This window comes from Phodopus roborovskii, unplaced genomic scaffold (genome assembly GCF_943737965.1).
Source record: "Phodopus roborovskii unplaced genomic scaffold, PHOROB, whole genome shotgun sequence".
NCBI lineage: Eukaryota > Metazoa > Chordata > Mammalia > Rodentia > Cricetidae > Phodopus > Phodopus roborovskii.
In genome coordinates, this window is record NW_026126548.1 from 769986 (window position 1) to 789527 (window position 19542).

The 19542-nt window shown below is 38.9% G+C and overlaps 1 protein-coding gene across 1 annotated transcript in view; it reads left to right on the forward strand.

Annotated features, from left to right (window-relative positions):
• The window catches only part of Efemp1 (EGF containing fibulin extracellular matrix protein 1), a 58755-nt gene extending 40061 nt beyond the window's left edge, over positions 1–18694 (forward strand). The window contains exons 5-11 of the mRNA XM_051200711.1: positions 1430–1552; positions 5234–5353; positions 6228–6347; positions 7462–7581; positions 12137–12260; positions 12351–12546; positions 17400–18694. Coding sequence (XP_051056668.1) covers positions 1430–1552; positions 5234–5353; positions 6228–6347; positions 7462–7581; positions 12137–12260; positions 12351–12546; positions 17400–17561 — 965 coding nt within the window. The 3' untranslated portion in view covers positions 17562–18694. The remainder of the gene's footprint in view (positions 1–1429; positions 1553–5233; positions 5354–6227; positions 6348–7461; positions 7582–12136; positions 12261–12350; positions 12547–17399) is intronic.
• The last annotated feature ends 848 nt before the right edge of the window (positions 18695–19542 follow it).

Consider the following 19542-nt stretch of genomic DNA (forward strand, 5'->3'; position numbering starts at 1 on the left):
TTAGCCTACATGCAACAATTCAATTTCCCCAGAAAAATAAAAAATCAAAATAACACAAAGGGCCACTCTCTTCTGTAGATAGAAAACAGGAAGCATAGTTAATGCTCATAGCTGAGAACTGATTTCTTTTCACTGATCCTCTGTCCACAATCCTGAGTCTACTGAAATGATGATCTAAGATTCCCTTCCCCAGCAAGTCTATCTTGGTTCCATGCAAAAATGGTCATAGAAATAACATGTTTATGACATGACATTTTTTTGTTAAACTTACTCTTCAGTTGTTAGAGAATACCAAAACTATGTAGCCCCCTTTTAAAATCTAACTTCCTGATGGATATGTGACTTTTTAATGACTGTGAAGGATATGGATAAGGCAAAATGAATTCCAGCTATAAGTGGTTGTAAATTCCTGAGACACTTTGGTCAGGAACAAACTCTCAAAGCTATCTGGCTTTCTTTAGTAAGTTCTCTTTTCTAGAACTCTGACTTGCCTCCTACTGAAGACTCATGTAGCATTTATTCTCAGAAGTAAAATGTCTTAGGAAACTATGTATTTTGACCTACAGTAACATATCTCCCCTAGAAGAATATAATCAAATTGATGCTTTTCATTTTGAGTTTTATACATATGTTACTCTACCATTTGAGAAAATTGTGCCAGAAATGGCAACAGAGAATATGTAAGTGAGGTTTACGAAATTTTCTTAAATATGAAACAAGTTGATAGCAAAGTAAGAGCTGTGCACTCTACTCTCCCCCATCTCTCTCTCTCTCTCTCTCTCTCTCTCTCTCTCTCTCTCTCTCTCTCTCTCTCTCTTCCTCCCCCTCTTTCTCTCATGTGTGTGTGCACACATTCACATGCTACTGGTGATCAAACCCAGGACATTACACATACAGGAAAGTACTCTACTGATGAGCTATAGTCTAATCTCATTTTACTTACAGTTTTGAGATAGTGTCTAAGTTGCCAAGGCTGGACTTGAAATTCTTCTGTAGCCCAGACTGGACTTAAGTTCGAGATCCTCCTGCCTCAGCCTTCCAAGGCACTGTTGTTTATTCTCATAGGTGTATCTCTGTCTAGTAAAAGTATAAAACTGTCTCAGGGAAGGATTCATGCCTACTGGAAAATTGATAGGTGATAGGTAGAAGGAAGAAGGTAGAGTAAGGCTTTAGCTGTAGTCGAGAGCAGCTGAAGGGCTAACACAGGCATGAGAATTGTTAGGATCCTTTCATTTCTACACTGGTAGTTCTGAATTTATTTTATAGGCATTTGAAATATTTTTCATTTTAAATATCTCCAATATAACATATTATAATGCTTTTTAAGAATAAAGTAAAATTCAGTTTAAGAAAAATGAAATGGCAAATGAAGAGAGCCTCTATATCTTCACAAACAACTGGAATTTTTTCTGTATTGTGTCTTTCTCAGATATCGATGAGTGCACCTCAGGGACCCACACTTGTAGACTAGATCAAGTGTGCATCAATTTACGTGGCTCCTTCACATGCCAGTGTCTTCCAGGGTATCAGAAGAGAGGCGAGCAGTGTGTGGGTAAGTTACTGGTGCAGTATTAAGACTCTTGTCTTGAGAATCTTTAGGTATCAAAACAAAGCCCTCCCACTTGATTGAAGAATGATAGTTAGCAACTGCTTCTTCTTTTGATGATGACAATATAGTTTCCAACTACCAAGAGAAACCTTAAGGTTGAGTCTACCCTGAATACTAAAGTACTATAGACTAAGTGAAAGCAAAACTTTAGTCTGAATGGAATCATCAAGCAATTAAGAACTAAATTAATTAATGTTTAACTAATTAGGGATTGTGTCAGTAACATACTGGTGACAAGGGCTTCACTTGCCACTACACAGCAGAACATGGTACATGAGATAGATGCTGAAGTCAAATGCCCCCTCTACGATGACTATCATTTGACTCTATGGTTACTTAGGTTACTGTGCATCACCATAGTCATTTCTCCTGTAGAGACATCACTAGTTCCAACTCAGGAGCTCATTGGTATCAATGGTTAGCACATGTGTGGTCTTGTGCCATGAGGCTGACTGGGACCACCAGACAGAGTTAAGGTAGTCTAAAGCAATGATTTTCAACCTTCCTAATGCTGTGATCCTTAATACAGTTGCTCATATTGTGGTGACCCCAACCTTAAAATTATTTCATTGCTGTTTCATAACTATAATTTTTCTAGTGTTATAAATTGTAATATAAGTATCTGATATATGGATATCTGATATACAATCCCCAAAGGAGTTGTGACCCACAGGTTGAAAATCACTGCTCTAAAGCCTCTTTACATTACAAGTCTCTGATGATGACAGGATGTCTCCCTGAGGTCTGAGACCATGTCAACTTGTGTCACTTCTGGTGCCACAGTCCCCACAAAGTGTCCAGTACACTTGGCAAATGGTTTGCATACATTCTGAAGGAAGAAAGGAACACAGTTTGAGGAGGCCAGCTGGCATGCAGTGAACAATCAAGAGGCACAGCATAAGTCATGAACCTCTGGGATTAGCTCCCTCTGCCCATCTGTTTACATACCTAACCCTTTACCACAGACCAGTGGGAAGGCCAGATCATATGTCAGGAGCCAAGAGTGAGAGCTTGGGGACAGGCAGCCAGCATCAACGTCTACCTGAGAATGTGAGCTGTTGACATAAGTATATCAGCACTCAGCTCCTTGTAGACCCTGGCTAGCTCTGCCTGCCATGGGCTGTGTTTAGGTGCCCAGACTAAAGGAAGAACCAGGGTTTGTAATGCTGGAAGCTATGACACCAAACAAGAGCACTGGAAAATGCCACAGATGCCAAAGCTACACTTTTGGAGTTAGTCAGGAAAATAAACACTGAGGGCCTAAAAGTACAGTAGTAATACACTCCACTGCTGGGAGAATTGAAGACAAAGGAACACGGAGAGACAGCCTTTATGGGAAGGAAAGTGGAAAGATGAACTCACATCTGATCAAGTGTGTGTTGATGTAGTCCTCTCCCACAAAGGTAGCTCTACATTCCTCAGTAGAACATAAAGGGGTTTCCCCATCAGTTCAATTGCATCAACACCTTCCCTCCCAAGATACATCACAGCTTCTTCTCACTGGATATGATTCTGTGCCACACATTTATGCACATTTTTTCCAGAACATTGAGATACTCCCCTACAAAACCCTATTCCACTATCAAATCCCAACCCAGAGTCACCTCCCCTAGGAGTCATGATCTATCCAAATATAATTAGTCACTTCTCCTTACCAATTAAGAGGAAATAGATCTTTTTTGGAAATTTCCAATCTGTTGCAGTCTGATAGATATATAAACTATAATGAAAGTGTTGTGCTGGTTTTTCTTGCCATGGCTGAACATGCACTCTGAGTTTCTGTTATGGATGGATCCAGTCCTCCATGGACCACCACAGCCAGCAGGCCACTGAGATACTTGCTGACTCTGTCCCTTGTACACCTTTATATTAATGATCTTCACACTCTGGAGTAACACCCGTATCCTTTGCCAGGCAGATGCAGATTATATGTTCAGGTATGATTATACAACTTTTTGCCAAGTTAAATGCTGTAAAATGAATGTCTACTAGGTGAAGACACAGACACCTTGAGCCATGCCATCCTATAGTTACTGAGAGCTGACTGTGTGCCAGGTACAGTTATAGATTTTACAGAATCATTCCTCTGTAGCTATTTTTAAAAAACATATATATTGACTACTGATGGTGGCACCTTGTTATAACATAAGGTACTAGGAAGCACTATAAAGAATAATTATTAAGTAATGTAAGGTTCCCATTCATCAAATATTGTAATTAAGTACCTACTATACTAGCCCTAGCTCTGAGAATTAAACATATAGCAGAGAGTAGACAAGAGAGTAGATAGCTGTCTCAAAGGAAAACACAGTTCTTACTTGCCTCAAATAATAATCAGTGAGACAGATAAGCAAATAAATACATATCTCAAAATTACACAACAACAGGGGCTACAAGGAAGTCTAAAGCAGGATAAAAAACATATCTACTATCATACACAGTGAAAGGGTACCTGAGTACCATAAAGCATATACAAAGGTTGTGTGGATGTCTCTCTCTAGTTACTTCAATATGCTGATTAATCAACAACATTTTGTATCTTTTTTGTAATACCTCCCACTTTCCTTACCCACTTTCATCTGGATACATCACCTACTCTGTACCGTGTCAAGTTTCCAACCATTCTACCATATGGAATAAGAACTGGAAAGCTTTGGAGCTCAGACAGGGAATTGCCAGATCAGAGACTGAAACTCAGGTTAGCTTCAGTCCATTTGAACACAGTACTGTTAAAACAGCAAAGCAGTTTTGTTCATTTTTTATTCTTTTTTACCATGAGGTAATGTCACCCTGTAGTACTGTATTATATGTACAAAAGTGTCCTATTAAACTACACGTGTTATGCTGGAGTTGTCACTAAGTGTAGTCATGAGGTAATGATATTTTATTATGCTTCTAAGAGGGTCCTTCTCTGCAAGTTCTCTGTTGAACATTTTATAGTTGGAAATATTTATCAAAGAAGGACGTGGGCTGGAACACTTCATCCTAACGTCAGGACATTCTCAAAAGGTCACTTGTATAGTATCATTTCCTTTCACAATGTTCTTTCATTTGACCCTCCCAAAACTTTCTAAGATACACATGGCAAGCCTTCATATCGTGTTCTGAACAAATATGTAGCTACAAACGTTTAAATGGCTTAGCCACAGTCACCAGCTGAGGGCAGCCCACATCTCTCTTAATTGTAAACTGATCTTCACTCTTTTTCATTTTCCTTATTTTAATGAAGCTTTTGGCACCGCAAACTGACATCCTCAAGTGTGTGTGTGAAATGGTCTCAACCTCTTTTCTCTCTTTACATTTCAATGTGTTTATTTATTGCTGACATGGGTGTTTGATTGGTCTTTTGTTATGTTTTGTTTCTGTTTGTTTGTTCCTGTTTTGGTTGGCTTTTGAGTTTTTTTTTAATTTGCTTTTTGTTTGTTTTGGTTTGGTTTTTGGTTTTTTACAAGACAAGGTTTCTCTATGTAACAGCCCTGGCTGTCCTGGAACTCACTGTGTGAATCAAACTAGCCTCAAACTTACAAAGACCCACCTGCCACTGCCTTCCGTGTGCTGGGATCAAAGTCATGAACCACTATGCCCAGTTAACAATGTGGTTCTGTATCTGTGTCATCTACTTAGATATAGATGAATGTGCCGTGCCTCCATATTGCCACCAAATATGCATGAACACACCAGGTTCCTTTTACTGCCAGTGCAGTCCTGGGTTTCAGTTGGCAGCAAACAACTACACCTGCGTGGGTAAGTCTTGTGAGAACTGCTATCCTGACTGACCAAATTCTGCCTGAAAGAAAAGAAAACCTCACGGTATTGTGCATTGTTTCTGGTGTTCTGTGCTCCCAAGTGAACAGTTCAATCAGCTTCCCTTGTGGTCTTAAAGCTGAAAAGACAATAGCTAACCTGCTTCTTAAAGCACATCAGGATAGGAATGGAAAACATTTTTAAACCTTGATTCTAGTTCTCCTCAGTGTGTGTGTGTGTGTGTGTGTGTGTGTGTGTGTGTGTATTCTAAATGTGCTACATATTAATGGATATATATACCTCAATTAGTCAACAGTATGTGATAGAATGCTGAAGAGGCCAAAGGGTCATAAACTTTCCACTAGCAGTGCATGCAACCCTTTCAGAGGTCTGCATGGGTCTTAAAATTGTATGCTAAAATTGTCAAGGAATTTAACAGAAACCATTTAAGAAGTAACAAGTAGCCCAGATAACTCTTTACCACCACATTCTGAAAGACCATATCAGTTCAAGTGTCTTATAACAATTATTTATGGATTTGTATTTTGAATATGAACAACATAAGAAAATAGGTGCTGGAATATATGTTTATTGGAAGCATTAAATTCTTTGGGAGGAGATTTATCAAAAATCAAACTGTCATTCATAGAAAAAAATATATTCTGGTATTTTTAAAATAAGTGTGTGACAGACTTTAGAAGTTGTTCCAACAACTATGAAACTAAATGGATGCTCTCCAGTGAGCTTCTCCAGTAAGGAACTACTTACCATCAAATGATAGAAGCACAAAAGAACAAGGCTAAGCCTAAAAATGTCAGGCTAAGATACACAGAGATGATTAAATTTAAAACCTTTTCTTTAAAACCTTTCCTAGATATAAATGAATGTGATGCCAGCAACCAGTGTGCTCAGCAATGCTACAATATTCTTGGCTCATTCATCTGCCAGTGCAAACAAGGATATGAACTGAGCAGTGACAGGCTCAACTGTGAAGGTACCATGTTTTCCAGATGCAAAGGCCAATCTTATTGACATTTTCTTGTGTCTGCCAATGAAAAAAAAATCATACTCTCACAAATCCTGTTCTGTAAATCTTCTAAAGGCAGCTCAGTGAAAACCTTGGCTTTTGAGTGGGTTACTGGAAGAAATAAGATGCATTGAGTAGTTGGAACATAAGGTGTAGCATAGAAGTGTCTTCATCTCAAAGTATGCTACAGCAGCAGCTTCTGATGGGAGATTGTGAGAAACTGAGAATACCAGACCCTGTCTCCAATTTCCCAAGACAGAATCTGCATGTTTAGGCTTACAAAGAGCTGAGGGTATAGTAAAAAAAAACCAAGATACCTGGCCTCTAGCTTTCTCCATGCACTGTGTGGCTTGAACACATTTTTTAGGGAAGTCTCAGTTGCAATTTCTAATGAGTAAAACGATGGTCAGTCAATGGAAAGGGTGACCTTGAAAGTCCAGTGGAGATGCTTATCTTGGGTAATTCTAGGAGATTAAGGCATCATGAAGGGGATGCCATCAACATTTGATGTTCATACCTCCCTCATGATTCTGTCCATGTTTATTTGGGACCACATAGATCATACCCTATTCAAGGAAGTCTCAAACCATGCAATTGGGCTTAAAACCATGAGTTGTCAGCTCAGCACTGCTTGCTGCCTCTGCCCTGAGTTAGCAAACTATAGGGTAGGTGCTAATTCTGAAATGCAAAAGATTATTCCCCAGAAGGCCACACTATACCAAGAGGTCACCTCTGCAAAAATGCTTAGGTGTGGAAGTTGAAGAGAGCTCAGCAGTAGGCTCACACCATTACTGAACATGCAAGTACAAATCTGCTACCTGAGTAAGTATGCAGAACCCAGAATGAAGAGTGTCCCTCATGAGCCCACTCAGTCTGCTTAGCTTCAGTGAAAACCTCTGCAGACTGGTAGGAAGACATATGCCACAATTGGCCCCTGTGTTTCAGATAGAACCTTGCATTTCTTTTATTTTAGAATTTGCACTGTTTTGATGCTCTTTAGCTTATGTAAAAATACATAAAATAAAACTAGTGGCAGGAAAGTTTCTCATCTCTGTGTCCATGTTCTTGTCTAATTCTACAGACATTGATGAATGTAGAACCTCGAGCTACCTGTGTCAATATCAATGTGTCAATGAACCAGGGAAGTTCTCATGCATTTGTCCTCAGGGCTACCAAGTGGTGAGAAGCAGAACCTGCCAGGGTAAGCACTGTTCTTGTAAAGCCAAAGTCCAGAGGTAGCTTGGAATAACATGGGAAAAGTCACAGGATTCAGACCTTCATTTTCTGATCATGATTATACAATTTGTGTTTCTGATTCCTAACATTAATAGAATACAGTTGATGAAAGGGAGATTCAATGGTACCCTGACTTTCTTTAAACTTTAATTTCCTTTCTTAAAAAAATGTGATTTAAATAAAATTTAACATTTATTAATATATTAACATCTGTGGAATTATAACTTCCAATAATCTACCAAAAAGATTCACTTATCAAAATATTTTACCCTGAGTTCTAAGTTTAGAGCCCACTCTTACTACCTAGGCTAGATATCCTTAAACAAACCTCAATTCTGAATTATGTACATTCGGGGGGGGGAGGTGAGCAAGGGTCTTGATATATAACCCAGGCTGGCCTCTGCTAAGTGCTGAGGTTACAGGCATATGCCATCACTCCAAGTCAATTCATATTGGATTTTAGGTGTTGATGAAAACAAAACCAATGATGGATGTTAAAATGTGTTTGAATGACGCAAAAAAAAAAAGTGTTGATCCAATAATGGCTAGTGACCATGGGCCCAATTTCTCGTGGGTGGAAGAGATCTCTGAAAATATATGATTCAGAGTCTGCCAGGAAGATGGGAATATATGCATCCTCTCTCCTAACCTTCAGTGTTGTATACAGTTTGAAATTTTGCTAATGGGAGAAAGATTGTCAAATAAAGGCAAAAATATAGATAATCCAAGAAAAATCTAGTATAAACACATTTACACAAAATGATGGAAAAATATATGACTGAACTTAGTGACAGAAAGCCTACATGAATCTAACTCTACTGAATTCTATCTATATAGTCTGAATGAGTCAACAGACTTTTTTAAGTCTTGCCTTTCTCCTTTGAAAAGAAGAAGTGCAGGAATGAAACAAAACAACACATTACACGATTTACACAATTCAGGGTTTTGATGAAATTTACTTAGCAATGTAACTGAATATTATTAAATCTCTAGAGAGTCCTTTTTAGCTGGAATTAGAAAGACTATATGTGAGGACAGGAAAGACCTTTAAAAGTGGAGTCTTAGTCTAATATCACAATTGTATGGGGGCAGCTATGAACTCAGAGGACAACTGAGATCTGGGATTTTGTAGTGTGGAAACACACCCCAGCCAGTGTGTATAAGTGTAATCAGAATGCCATCTCTTGCACAATGACATCTTTATAACCCTTCCCGGGTTACTAAAAACTCCACAAATGTTAATTGTGGGAAAACATTGCATTCCAATGGTCTCACTTCACCCTAATTGAGATATGAATATTACATGCAGAAAAATATTAGCCAGTTGAATATTTTAACCAATTCCCCTGAAATCATCCAAACAAATGTCTGTGTGGTTCTAATCACAAGTGAATTTGATAGTCAGCAGAGACAGATTCAAATTAATGTGTGATATGATTTTATTTGCCTGGGCTTTAGCTTCAGGAATATTTCTGTTATAATTAATTAGGGATAAAATGCATTGAAATCAAGAAAGAGCTTACAGTGATGTCATGTTGAAGATACACAGCAGCAAAGTGGCTTTTGGTGACACAAACTTCCATTCTTTAGACACATAAAGCAGTTGCTTCCTTCTGCTGAAACCCCAGAACTAAGTAAATCTAACATATTGGAATTCTTATCTTTTTCCAAGAAATTCAGAGGGTATGATATGAATGGTCTCAAGACCATAAAGTCACAAAAATCAGAGCAGAGCACTGTGAAAGTGTATATCTAGACATGGACAAAAGAAGATGTACTTGCACATACACACATACAAATATTTTAATATTGTTTCTTCCTAAAATGTTTTCCAGGATGATATAGCTGTTGATTATGCTAGATCTTATATTACTGGAAGCAATAAATGAAATCATAGCCTCAAGTTTCCTTATGCCACTGCCATTCTCCATTAAATGAACCAATATTGGCATTCTTTGTAGCTGTACACCACCTTCACTGTGCAAAAAGGTGGAAATATTTAAAGGATATGTCAACAGTGACATCAAGGGAATCTAGATTTTTTTTGTCTTTAGCAATAGGCCAAGATGACAGTTCTCTGAAAATGTAGCTTTTCAATTCCAGGACAGGCTCCAAAGCAAAACAAAAAACAAACAAAAATGAAAAAGATAAAGGAGAAAGAAAGAAAATGTTGCTTTTCCTGTTTCCTGCTAGACGATAGAAAACTTCAGCCAGTTGGAAATTAAAGAATTGCTTTTCTCCAAAGACATGACATAAAATTATTCTCACAATAGAACTATACCTGTTATGTTATGACCTTGAACTTAACCTGTTTTTCTCCATAACAAACCAAGATATTCTTGTCACCTAGCTCCACATAGCTTTATAAAAACAACTGAAACAACATTCATTAAAGCCAGGTGATTCATGCCTCAACACTAGCTAATGGAAAGACACAGCTGCCCCTCCACAGGTAGTAATAACAAATAGACAAAACACAGATTTTTCTAAAGTAAACAACAAGTACTCTAAAGGGACTATATCAGGTATAAAAATTCCAAGGAGCTGACACCCAGCTCCCAGCCAGCTGACTTGAAGCAGGATTAGGTAAATCATTAAGTAGAGCTAAATTAAAGAATGAAAATGCTCACTTATAGGGAAGGCGTGATTCATAAAAGGCTTCTGTGAGACAAAATAGAAACTACAATTCACATAGAAATGAAGTGGGAATCACATAAGAATATGAACATTAACTATTGCTAGTGGCATACAGTAATGCTTGCTAATAAAACCCTTTCTTCAGTTATCATCTAGGGATCCAAGTAGTCTTTCTAGTTGGTCTAACCACCACTCTCAAGACTCTCAAGACTCATCTGGCTGTTTCTGTTTACATTGCCTTTTCCCTATGTCCCTGTCACCAATAACAGTCCCTTCTTCTACACAGTCCTAAAATATCTCTGCTCTATGAGGTGGAACATTTACTTCATAGCTCACTTTTTCAGTGCACCCCACTCCCAGCACATCCTCTGTCCCTGTTCCTTGCAGACTGTTACTGCATCTCTCTCTCCTCCCACCCCCCCTCTCTCTCTCTCTGTGTGTGTGTCTGTGTGTGTGTGTGTGTGTGTGTGTGTGTGTTTCTCCCTCCTACCCCTTTCCCAGGCTCCTGAAACAGCTGCCCTCCCTTAGAAATATTTCCCTCTTTACATGACAGTTTATCTACACACCATCCTTTTACTAAATTAATTTTAATTAAATTAAAAACAATCTTATTTAAATACTAATCCCAGTTCTTTCTCCATCCCATTTCCCCCACTACCCCCCATCCTACCCCTCATCTACCCCTCAAGGAGGGTGAGGCCTCCCATAACGGATCATCAAAGTTTGCCACATCACTTAGGTCAGGACCTAGGCCCGCCTCCATGTATCTATGCTGAGAGAGTATCTCTCCACAAGGAATGCGCACCCAAAGCCCATTTGTGCACTAGAGATAAATACTAGTTCCACTGCCAGAGGCCCCATGGACTGCCCAAGATCCCCAGCTGACATCCACGTTCAGGGGGACCTAGTTTGGTCCTATGCAGGTTCCCCAGCTTTCAAACTGAGGTCCATGAGCTCCTCCTTGTTCAGGTCAGCTGTTTCTGTGGGTTTCTCCAGCCTAGTCTTGACCTCTTTGCTCATCACTCCTCTCTCTGTGCAACTGGATTCCAGGAGTTCAGCTCAGTGTTTAGCTGTGGGTGTCTGCTTCTGTTTCCATCAGCTGCTGGATGAAGGCTCTATAATGGCATTTAAGGTACTCATCAAGAACACTTAAGGTAGCCTCTCCACTGTTGCTTAAATTCTTAGTTGGAGTCATCCTTGTGGATCCCTGAAGGTTTCTGTGGCCAGGGTTCTTGTCAAGCTCAGAGGACCACTTGAGATGCCCCACTTCCATTCTTATCCCTAATCCTCCACAACAATAAGCTGAGGGCGTGTTTACATAGTATAGTGGTTATCACATAGCTGTACTTAAGATTGTTGTGTTCTTACCTGAATCTAAATTTCATTTTACTATGCAAGTAACTGTTGTCCCATCTATATTCCCAACTAGCTCCTTGGAGCAGGAGATGACATTTTTTGTTGGAATTTTGTTTACTTTCATATAAGCAAAGTCATAATCAGCATTTGACTTTGAATTCAGCAACTGGACAACTAGCGAGAGATAAAATATCGGAAAATATCATATATTAGTCCACAATGGCTCCGCTATATCTATCCTGATGTTGATGTAGCCGACTTAGGTCAGTTTCATCTCTAAGCAAGCTGAACAGGCCAGGTGTGGTGGTATACACATATATATATATCAGGGGGCTAAGACATGAGAATTTTGAGTTCAAGGCCAGCTTTGATTACACTGTGAGGACCATACCAGCTTGCTCTACATGGCAAGACAAATAAAAATAAATAAAAGTAAACAAACCACAATCTAGAATCCCTCCCGCTCCCCATGTCCTTCCTTACAAACCACAATCTGTCACACATATTCTTTAACCCTGTGCCTGTAGATATAAATGAATGTGAGACCAATAATGAATGCCAAGAAGATGAAATGTGCTGGAATTATCATGGCGGCTTCCGTTGTTACCCACGAAACCCATGTCAAGATCCCTATATTCTAACATCAGAAAAGTAAGAAATACTAGAGCCTTTATATTAAAAGTAAGAAATGTTTTGTCCACCTGAGCCAAACTGGTGACTACTTCTGTTTTGTCTTTACAGCCGATGTGTTTGCCCTGTATCAAATGCTATGTGCCGAGAAGGGCCCCAGTCCATAGTCTACAAATACATGAGCATCCGATCTGACAGGTCTGTGCCATCAGACATCTTCCAGATACAGGCCACAACTATTTATGCCAACACCATTAATACTTTTCGGATTAAATCTGGAAATGAAAATGGAGAGTTCTACCTACGAGTAAGTACACTGACAATATTTGCTGGTGGAAAGATGCCCATTCATTGTGTGCATTCACATGAAAGTTGATCTACAATCTAACAGTTTCACATGTAGGCATTCTATCCAGCCTCCTGGGGGTATATGTGGCAATACTATCAGATATTAAAATCTAAACTTTAAAGAAAAGTGAAAATCTAAAAGATTAAGTAGCCTTCCAAATCCAAGCCATAGAATCTAATAAAGCTATGTGTAACTCCCCAAAACACAAGCATGCCATAAACAGGTATTACAGATGCATGCTGTCTAATTATACAGAAAAAAAGCACTGAGAGCTTTTCTTGTGATAAAGTTTATGGGTTGTTTTGATGTTTGCACATTTAATCTAGCTATCCCTTGATATATTAATTTCCTCCTTGCTCCAAAGTAACAGATTCCTTTTTTTTTTTTTTTTGGCCAGAGAATCAGAATTGATTTCTCAGAGCCAATTTCTTTTTTATCATTTTTTATTTTAAAACAATCTTTTCTCAATTTACATATGAATCCGAGTTCCCACTCCCTCCCCTCCTCCTGCTCTCCCACCTCCCCCCCCCCACACACCATCCCATCCACTCCTCAGAGAGGATACAGCTTCCCATGGGGAGTCAAGGAAGTCTGGCACACCACTTTGAGGCAGAACCAAGGCCCTTCCCTCTGTATATAGGCTGAGCAAGGTTTCCTTCTAAAGAGAATGGGCTCCAAAAAGCCAGTTCAAGCACTGGGGAATAAATCCTGGTCTCACTGTCTGTGGCTCCACTGACTGCCCATGCCACACAACTATCACCCACATTCAGAGGGCCTACTTTGGTCCTCTGCTGCTTCCCTCACAGTCATTCTGAAGCCAATAAGGTCCCACTAGCTCAAGTCAGCTGTTTCTGTGGGGTTCCCCAAATTGTTCTTAACCCATTTGTTCATATTATCACTCACTCCTTCTCTTCGACTGTACTCTGGGAGCTTGGCCCAGCACTTAGCTGTGGACCTCTGCATCTCTTCTATCCATTGTTGAATAAAGATTCTATGATGATAGGTATTCATCAATCTGATTACAGGAGAAGGCTAGTTCAGGCACCCTCTCCACTAATGCTGAGAGTCTTAGCTGAGGTCATCTTTATGGATTCCTTGGAATCTTCCTAGTGTCAGATTTCTTGACAAGCTCATAAGAAGCCTCCTTCTAACAAGATATCTCAGAGAGAATTTCTTAAGACAAAAACTCAACTCAAAATATTGTCCATTGCTTTTGTTTTTCCTAATAGGAAAGATTAATTTTCATTAACATATGATGTTTTAAACTTAAGCTATACTAGGTATTTACAGAAGTTGCCTCAGCATGAGTCTTCAGTTCCAGTGCTTATTAATAATTGATCAGTAACTACATGGTAGCACAACAATTTTTCTCAAAAACTTCAATAAAGTAACTTTCTATTTTGAACTTTTAGCCATCACTTAAGAAGATAAACTCTTCCTATCCTAATCATCCTGCAACATGTTTTTTTTTCCTCCATAGTAAATGTGGCATTTTGAAAATTATTTTTATTTATATCTGCTTATATTTTTCTGACTTAACTTTTAAAGCATAAATGATATTTTTTCTCCAGAAATCCCCTTCTCATGAATGATGTGAAACATTACCAATTTGGTATAGTGATGTAGTGTTAGATATTTTAAATTATATGCAGTTAAAACCAAAAAAATTTCGAGAAAGGTTTGACTGCACATGCCTGAAATATCACCTTTCAGGAGTACAAATCAGAAAGAATGTCAGGTCCAGGCCAGTCTGAACTCTCCAATAAATAAGTCTAAAGGCAGTCTGGGCTCTCTCTCCAGTAAGTCTGAGACCCGGCTGGGCTATCCAGTGTGAGGCCAGCCTGGTTCTCCAATAAGTCTGGGGTCAGTCTGGGCTTTCTCTCCAGTAAGTCCAAGGCCAGTCTGAAGTTCTAAGAAAGAGTTCATCTCAAAATAAAAATAAGAAAAATATCCAAATAATAGGAATAAATTTATCATACAATTGAAGCCAACTCCTACAAGTTTTCTACACTGAAATTCCACCTATAGACAGTATTTAATGCAGAAGGATCAGCCTTCAGGCTTTAGTTGCGTACCTACTGTGTTCTCAGGCCTGTGCTGGCTTCTTTGAGAAAGTAAGAAGACACTCAGTGCATGGTTCTTTCTTTCAAATAATTTCTGACTATGCCAATTTTACCCTAGGCTAATTTAGTGTTTAATTCTCTGGCCTAAATATAGGCCATGCTATGGATAAGATCCCTCAGCATATGGAAGGAATGGCCCAAATTGCTCAGAAGAGAGCTAAATCATGAAAACTCCTGCCTTGTAACCTGACCTGAGTCCTACTGACCATCCCATCCACTCTAACATTCACGTCACCCTGCCACCAACTCCCCAACCCCCAGCCATGCCCTGAAGTTTCTTGTTGTTCAGAACAGTATCACATGAAAATCTTGGTCTTCCGTGACTCATTCAATAACTGACCCTCCTCTTCATGCTTTTATTCTCACTCTGTGAAATAGCACCTCACATCCCCTGCCAGCAATCCCACATAGATTCCACACCAAGCTTCTAAGCACTGCTAGGTAATACTACAGAAGTTTAGTCTCCACTTTGAGATTGCTCCTTAATATGATAAACAATCCTGTTTCTTCTCTTGTATCTTTCATACTATCTTTGGCCCTTATCTCAAATGTCCCCATATTTAGTAAGTCCTTATACCCTACTTTTTAGTGGTGAGTCACTTGCTGCTTTGAAACCACTGACACCAGCATTAACACTGACAGGCTTAAGTTTCCCATTCTACCCAATAAAAATGTTCATCTGTGTTCTCCATCTGGTTTCCAATGATATTTTGTATTTGTCAGTCAAGACCAGCTGGGCCCTATGCACTCCTCATTCCATTTCCTCTGGGACCCTATTCTATCAGACTCTCTTCTACCTCCAAACTTTGAATCCATGTAGATGTTACACTGTCTCTCTTCTGAGCTGTTCTGTAATTCTTCACTTCTTGGGCATTTCTTTGTCTTTCAGTCAAATACTTCACTGACATTTCTGGGGTGGGGAAGCCACCAATGACATCCATAATGTTAAATCCAAGGATATTTTTCAATTCTTGTATTTAATTCTCCTTTGCACTGCTGGGTGCTCCTGTCCACTTACATGTTCTCTGTTTAAGCACTTATTTCTTATCATCTTTGCTCTCCTACTTTTTAAATTAAGTGTGCGGTTTTATAAATATACGGACAAATGTGTGCTTAGGTGTACACAGAGACCAGATGAGGGTGTCAGATCCCTGAGAGTTGCAGTTACAGCAGTTGTGAACTGCCTGGTGCGGATTCTTGGATCTGAGCTCCATACCTCACATTAGAGAGGCAAGAAGTCTTACCCAGCAGCCATCTCTCTAGCCCTAGTCTCAGTCTTTGATTTTTCTCCTCTGTCCATTCCTTCAATGCCTTCAGTGCCATCCTCTTTCAGAACTCTGTAATGTGTCCTAGTTTAGTATATCCCTTGTAGTGGAAGCTAAATCTTAATCCATGTTTCTGTCCTTTGTATCCAGATTAATTCATTTATTTTCTGGTCCCTCTGATGAAGCTCCTTTCACTCTCCAATGCCTACTCCATGTCCAGTTCTGAACATGTGACTTTACAGAGATTCTCGTGTTCCATGATAAGTCTAAGGCAATGGTTCTCAACCTTCCTAATGTTATGACACTTCAATATAATTCCTCATGTCATGGTGAGCCCCAACCAAAAAATTATTTTTGTTGCTATTTTGTAACTGTAATGTTGCTACTCTTATGAATTATAATATAAATACCTACTTCTTTCAATGATCTTGGGTGACCCCTGTGAAAGGGTCATGACCCACAGGTTGAGAACACTTGCTCTAAGGCATTTGAAAGCTTTACATTAGTGTTTTAGGAATATGTATACATAGTTTTGTACTCATAGTATGTATATCCAGACAGCATAACATTTGCCATGTTCTGTTTAAATTGACTACTTAAATCTGTTCATTTCTTGTTTGAGAAAGGGTTTTTATATAGCCCTGGATGCACTGGAACTCACTTATGTAGACAAGGCTGTTCTTTACTCTGTCTGCCTCTACCTCTAGGACTCAAGGCATATGCTAGTGTGCCTGGATATTTATTCAACTCTTTATTCACTAGAATGTAAACAAATTGTCATACTGTTTCTATTGCAGTAAAGAGACACCATGACCACAGCAACTCTTATAAAGGAAAACATTTAATTTGGGGTGGCTTACAGTTCAGAGATTAAATCCATTATAATCATGGGGGCACATGGTGGTATGCAGGCAGACATGATGCTGGTGTCTCCACTGGGCATAGCTTGAGCATAGAAGCCCTCAAAGCCTACCCCCACAGTGACACACTTCCTCCAACAAAGCCAAACCTACTCCACAAAGCCACATCTCCTAATAGTGCCACTCTCTATGGGCTTATGGGGGCCAGTTACATTCAAACCACCACACAAACGCACAATGATAACTTTCTTTACCAGCTCCAAGACTATCAGATTCTTATATGAACCCTTTAGAAAGACTGGAACTAAAGAAAAATCTGTGAAATGTTAACATACATTAACAAGAAATGTGGGAAAATGAAAAGATTGTTAAGAGCAAACACTTGCCTTGGAGCCAGTGCATTTGAGGGATTAAGGTAAGAGTGGAGGTTGGAAGCAAGCAAGGACTAAGCAATGCTTCTTTATCTTATCCTCTCCTGATTATCACAGGAAGTATGCTAATAAAAAACAGAAACTGTAACCCAAGAAAAATCATTCTCTCCACCCCTTTTCTTGTTATTTTAGCAAATAAGCCCGGTGAGCGCGATGCTTGTGCTTGTGAAGTCACTATCGGGACCGAGAGAATACATCGTGGACCTGGAGATGCTGACAGTCAGTAGCATAGGGACCTTCCGCACAAGCTCTGTGTTACGATTGACAATAATAGTGGGGCCATTTTCATTTTAGCCTTTTATAAGAGTCCACCACAGGCAAAGAATATTGTGACATTAAAGCACTATTTTATTTATAGATATATCTAGCACATCTATATCCAGATAGTTACACTAAGGGAGGAAGTGGGCATTTAATCTTTAAGATTCAAACTTTATCCTTATCACTGAGTGTAAATTAGAAATTAATCCACCAAAGATTCTTCTTGAAGGGAGCTAAGCATATATTATCTGGTGAAAGTTGGATTCTTTCCTATAAAAATGGGACCAAGCAATAATACTGTTCTACAGTGTATAGAGAAATAAACAGTTCTACAGACCATTTCAGGAGGATTGGCCATCTTAACATCAAGAACAAGGAGGAGGGGTTTCTAACTGCTTTGTAAGAAAAAGGAAAATAGGCAATAAAGATATATTTCTTTAGAAAATGAGAATCTATCATGTTTGTGTTGATCTGCATTTTAATGATAAGTTAAAGGTTCTGTTTTTTGTTTTGCAGTAAAGTATTACTATGCAATATAACAGTTTCTATAGAACTCTTAAACTTTATCATAAATGTCACCCACAATTCCAAGTGAATCACATATTCTCAAAAATTATCCCATTGAGAAGTCTACGAGAAATAATAAAGAAAATAGTACTTTGCAAAACCATTTTAGAACCCTCCAAAGAAGCAAGTACATGTAATAGAATCCCTGAAGCAAGAAAAGCACCCAAGGTTCAGAAAGAAATGGAAAGAAGGCATTTCCCTGGGGATACTCCTGTTTCTCAGCTTAACTTCCAGCAAGCCTCTAATTTGCCAGGAAGACGCTAATCCTTGCTTTGGGCTTTTAGAGGAAGATAGGGTGGCTCTTTACACTTAAAATTCATATTGACCTCCTACCCAATTCTGTGAAAAAGTCTTGTTGATGTAAAATAGCTGCTCCTCTTTGATGTATCACTTTTTAACTAAAAATAAATATTCTTTTATATCATCCAGTTTTCAGAAGTTGTTTTAATGTGGCCAGTAACAGCTGATATAATTTTTTTTTATATTGAGAAAAATCACTTACAGCTGCCAGAGGAAGAACAACCTTTATATTTTATGTATTTAAATAATAAAGTAGGAGATGAAGACACACAAAGACTATTAAAATCATGCCATAAAAAGTTGTGTTCAGCCAATTTTTTTCTTAAATGTGATTTCAAAACACAAATGACCTCACTACTGAAAACAAATGTCTTTTGAAGTTGACTGAATGTTCAAGAATTGTCAAAAAGAGAATTCACTAAGGAATAAAATACAAACTCATTGTGTGTAAGGAATTGGGGTGGGTTTCATGAACTTCAGGGCACAGAAACAGAGAGCAAAAGATCCTGCTGAACAGCCACAGGACTGCTAGACTGTGAATGCAACCCTCGCACTTGCTATACCACAGTCTACAATCCACATAAATTAAATATTTGCATAAACATTTCCATTTAAACCAATTTAGATTTCCCCTCCCATGGACAGTGCCCTAAAATCAGAGCTGAACACCAGGAAATGAGGACTGTCTAATTCTGTGTTGGTCTTCAGTGATCAGCTTAGAGCAGATGTTGGCTGCAGAGCATTATATTGCTACTGTACTGGTGTCTATAGGACTCTAAAACTTTGCCAGAGATTTCATTTGAAGCCTAAGACATTTTCCAAGGTTTTTCCATCTTAAAAAAGACAGGCTTGTCTCTAGCTCTCCATGGCACTGCTGAAGAATCTGTAGAATATTCATGCATAAATGCTGGCACTTTAGCATCACTTCAAACACTGCATATAATATCTGGGTCAACAGGAGCCATTAGCTTCCAAAAAAGATGGTTTCTCTTTTAGTCTTAAGCCTGGTCCAACCCACAAATCACAGACATATTGAAAAGACTGATATACTTCAATCCCATGGAAGCAATTCTTTTCTATATATTGTAAATGCACATGATATCTGATGCTCTGTTTTAGTGTATGCACACTTCAGTGCATGCAGCAC